The sequence below is a fragment of the Oryzias melastigma genome, linkage group LG15, assembly GCF_002922805.2.
Source record: "Oryzias melastigma strain HK-1 linkage group LG15, ASM292280v2, whole genome shotgun sequence".
Lineage (NCBI taxonomy): Eukaryota > Metazoa > Chordata > Actinopteri > Beloniformes > Adrianichthyidae > Oryzias > Oryzias melastigma.
The window spans coordinates 5,076,754-5,081,753 of NC_050526.1; the positions used below are offsets into that span (position 1 = coordinate 5,076,754).

A 5,000-nucleotide genomic window follows, 5' to 3' on the forward strand; every position below is an offset into this window, starting at 1 on the left:
TATGTCCAGGTATGAAAAATAAGGGAAAAAAATCATGTTATTGCTTTAGTGTAGATAGGATCATTTTGGAGCAGAAGATGCATATTTGCATCGATGGTGTTTCATGAGGTTCATGTTTTTAAGTATTCTACACGTACATACCGGTATGTATACATTTCTGAACCTAAAATTGATTAACAATTAAAATTTAACGAGACATGTAATAGGAAGAATATATTTATTTTTTAAGAATCTGAAAAAAAACAATCCTGCTATAGTAGGATTTAGTGGTTATCCCTGTTTTTGTGAAATCCCTGATAAATATGTATAAACCTTATAAAATGTTTGTCTAGTGCTTGTTAATCTGAGGAAAGTATTTTCATTTGGAGGTCAATCTTGCCGCAAATAAAGTCCTTTGCTTTTTGTACTATTGTCAAAAAAAAGAAATATAAGGAAAAGTTTTTTTATATATACAGAATAAAAGTTTCAACAAAACATGATTAAGCTTCATGCTTGAAAGGCAGGACTAAAAATAAGTTAAAGTAGAAAGTTTGTGCAGACGTCTCTGCAGACACGAACTTGTTTAATGGCCGCCTGATCAGCTATTCCCCAAACATGGTCTGTTCTCCATCAGGCTTTCTGCATCTCTGCTGCGAGACCAATAAAATCCATGTTGCTAAATGTTTTTCTGCCGCCAAAATGAATCCTTAAGCTGTTCATTACTTGCAATTTGTAAAGACGGGGGTCGCTCCGAAGGTAACTGGCGTTCAACCCGTGTGGCAGCGGCCCTTGTGAGCCATACATTAATAAATCAGCGTGTTATACTGGCAGACCTCTTTATTACCAGTCAGCTGAGTGCTCCAACAGACGCCGGCCGTGACGTCGGCCCCCGTAGGGGGTTCTGATTGGAAAGCGACGTGGAAATGGCCTTGGCTGGCCTAAAGGACATTAGCAAATAATGGGGTTGAGGCCCCATATGGTCAATGAATCACCACTTGCCCACTCCTGACCTTTCGGTTCTGGTAAGCGTCTTGTGGCCTCTCAACCACCCTAGTTTGTGGATCTGTTAAGCCGGCAGATTGATTCTGCATGGTTAGACCACAAGACCTACCTTGCTCCAGGAAGGGTTATTACTTTTTTGGAGACACTTATTCAGCAGAAATGGAGCAGCAAGATCTGGTGGAATATTTGCTTAACTCTTGTTCACTTAACGTCTTTTATTGTGTTGTTTTTATTGTAGCTTGTTCGGCTGAAACTGAGAAAGTTTGCAAGCTGTCCTCCGAGGAGAACCTGCATCCATTCAAGGACAAGATGGACGAGTTTCTCAGTCAAGGTTAGCCTATTTTTTCGTTCTAATATCACTTAAGTCAAAATCTTGTAAAGTTTTGGGTTTTCTGTGTTATTTTCTTGTCAGCAAACTCCAGAAGAGTGTATTAGTGTGTAGAAATCCAAGTTTTCATGATTTCTTTTCATTTCATCATTGTGAACAAAGATAGTTACACATGTTCTGTTGTATTTTCAATCCCATATGTCTCTCTAATTCTCCTTTCAATGCTCACCAAATCTGAGGTTTAACATAATCCTCTAAAAATGAACCATTTGTGTCTTGCATATCAGCGTTTTACAGAGACTGGGCCTCATGACTTAAAATATTATTGCACATATAAACATGGATATCTTTATTACTTGTATTGCTGGAATTCTTTTTTTTTACAAATTCTTTTTTTTTAGCATTAATTTGTGCTGTTCCTCAGCATTTTGTTGTTGTTGTACATTCAAAAATGATGACAAATAATAATTGAGCCGGTGTTACTTTTGCAGTATCACCTAGAACTGACTATAATTAACAATGATAATCTGTTTAAGTTCATTTTGCTTCCTTTTCTTATCATCAGTTGGGAAATACAAAATTTAGGGAAATTTTTGTCCACAAATTAGAAAGAAAAACTCTATTTGTATCCCCTTTTTTATAGACTAGATGCATTTTATGACCTTTGTCTGCACAGCTTTGTCATAAACTTTATCTAAAACTATCTTTGAGACATTTGTTATCCATTTCACTCATAGATTTTAGGCTGTAAATTGAGATTTTGGAAGCAAAGTCCATATTGCAAAAGAAGACAAGAGTCCACATTTTACAGAGTTTTGCTTTACCGTCTCCAAAATTTTATACCATGATTTTCTTTAGTCTTTCAGAGTAAACTATATCCATATATATGATCATTTATTACCTTTGGAACACTAAAGAAAAATTGTTTATTTTTACAAACTCTTTTCATACCTGGAAATAAAACGACTTGATCTATGAAGCTCCGCCTTTCGCTGCTTGAGGGGGTTTCATGACGTCAATCTAGAGCCGACCTCCTCAGCGTGTCACCCACGAAAAAACCACACATTTTTATTGTTTTATTGATGAACATACAGTGTAGCCTTTTAACTACCAAATTCGGCACAGAGAGAATGTTGATGCCCAATGCGTTCACTTTGTGGTGAAAATCTGTCAAAAAAAGACAACACTAATTAAACATTTCAGGATTTATTGTAATGATGAGAACATTTTTCTGATTAGCACTGGCTGTAAAAGTTTATTTTCTCTTTGAAGCTTCATCAATCTCCGTATCAATAATCTTTTTCACACAAGCCTTTTCTCAATAATCCACGTTCAAACTATTTCTTCTAATTCGTCGCTCGCTTTTTCGTCCAGGAATTAGTCTGTTCCCTTTCTCAACCAAGAAATAGTCTGTTCCTTTTCTCCACCAGGAAACAATCTGGTCCCTTTCTCCACCAGGAAATAGTCTGTTCCTTTTCTCCACCAGGAAACAATCTGCTCCCTACCTCCACCAGGAAATAGTCTGCTCCCTTCCTCCACCAGGAAATAGTCTGCTCCTTTACTCCACCAGGAAAAAGTCTGCTCCTTTTCTCCACCAGGAAATAGTCTGCTCCCTTTCTCCACAAAGAAATAGTCTGCTCCTTTTCTCCACCAGGAAACAATCTGGTCCCTTCCTCCACCAGGAAATAGTCTGCTCCTATTCTCCACCAGGAAATAGTCTGGTCCTTTTCTCCACCAGGAAACATCTGGTCCCTTTCTCCACCAGGAAATAGTCTGCTCGCTACCTCCACCAGGAAACAGTCTGCTCCTTTTCTCCACCAGGAAATAGTCTGCTCCTTTTCTCCACCAGGAAATAGTCTGCTCCCTTCCTCCACCAGGAAATAGTCTGCTCCCTTCCTCCACCAGGAAGATACAAAATAAGTCTGTAGTACTATATAAAATAACAAGACAGGTAAAATGAAATTTAAAAGTATGTATACATATATCTATATCTATATATATAGTTTCTCTGGTGTCTTTTGTTATTTTGGGACCTTTCGGTTAAAAAAATATATATATATATTTCCAATAATAGGCTAATTATTATCTAAGTATGGCAGAATACTACGGCCACCAAAAAAAGCTAATATTACAAGATTTACGGTAGTAAATTTATGACTTTACATCTTGTAAATTCACAAGAAAAAAAATCATAAATTTATTACTTCAAAACCCGTAAGTTTACAAGGAAGAAAGTCATAAAATGGATCTATGACTTTTTCAGTCACAAATGAACAACTTTTTTTTCATAAATGTATAGATTTAAAGTTGTATAATTTGTTTTTTTTTAACCCCAGTATTCATGAAAGTGCCGCAAAACATGCACGGATTGTTATATTTTTACAACATAGTTGGGCTCGATTGAATATGTCTTTCTTCTATGTAACCCTGTCGCGCACACAATCAAAGCAAGACATTTTTATTTATTTTTCAGTAACATCTAAGGAACTATCTTCAACTCCTGACAAAAAGCTAATATCAGAACAGATTTGCAACCTGCAAAAATTAGTAACAGGATTAAACCAAGTTTTGTAATCATTAAATAATGTAGTAGTTGATGTGTAAGCTGGTTTTAGTTAAATTCAGTTAAATTCCCATCATTGATAAATATGTTGCAGAAAATCACAATTGAATATTTATTTTTCATCATTTTGAAGCTCAATTGTTCTCCAATTCTAGAACGATTGGCTGCACTCCTGAAACTCTAGCTACATCTCATTTTTTTTTGGCTTTCTTCGCATCAGCTAATATTTTTAAAACTCATTAGTGGGAGGAAATTTGGAGATCTTGGTGCATGTGGCTATTTTTGGAAAAAGCTGCAAAGACCTAGAATCCTTGTGCATCATTTGTCCAAACATCACGTGAAAACCCTCAGACGTCCTAATGGTGTTTATGTGTCATGTCTACAAGATGTCAAGCAGTCAGACTTTTTATCTTTCAAATCTGACATGTACAACAACATTGGGATTTTGTGGTTCACATCAAATGTTGGAGACCTCAGGTTTAATGTTTGTTTAAACATAACAAGGCAATTGTCATTCTTTATGGAGCACAGACTCTGGCCATGCATGCACGCTGTGACCAATCTTTCTGAAGGACTGCGCTCGCAGACTTTCTCCCCAGCTGCTTTTGTATTCAAATAAGGTTCTAATACGTAGCACATGTTCTTCAGCAGTGATGATTACTGTCCATTTGAAAGGATGTTTGCAGATGAAAGGAAACTCTCTCGTTTCCACCTCCATCCCGACTCCTTTCTTCTCCACCTCTGTGCGTTTGAGAGAAATATGGGAAATCTCTCTTTGATGCAAATGAGAGCAGAATGTAAGCACAGCAGCGCGGCTCTACGACTCCAGACCAGATTCTTGGGGTTCCTCTGCTGTAGCGGTGAAAGAAAAAAAAAAAAGAACAACAGCCAAACGTCTTATTTTTGTTATTTCTGTAATTTCTAAAGAGCCTGAGGTTAAACCGTTACTGGCTCCACGGTGCAAACCGCTTTTGTTTATTTTCTGACCATGAAACTAACCGCAAAATAACAGTGGGAGTGGACTTGTTGGAACTCGGTTGTTTGGTCTAGCTCGATTTTCTCCGCTCGCTTCACAAATTCTCATGCATGCAGGTCTTTGATGGAGTCAATGTGACTAGCCTGAGAGAA

The 5,000-nt window shown here is 37.2% G+C and overlaps 1 protein-coding gene across 1 annotated transcript in view; it reads left to right on the top strand.

The window, feature by feature from the left end:
- The window catches only part of LOC112162178 (formin-2), a gene marked incomplete at its 5' end in the record, with an annotated part of 58,798 nt that overhangs the window by 46,442 nt on the left and 7,356 nt on the right, over positions 1-5,000 (top strand). Inside the window, 1 exon segment of the mRNA XM_024297886.1 lies at positions 1,220-1,312. Coding sequence (XP_024153654.1) covers positions 1,220-1,312 — 93 coding nt within the window.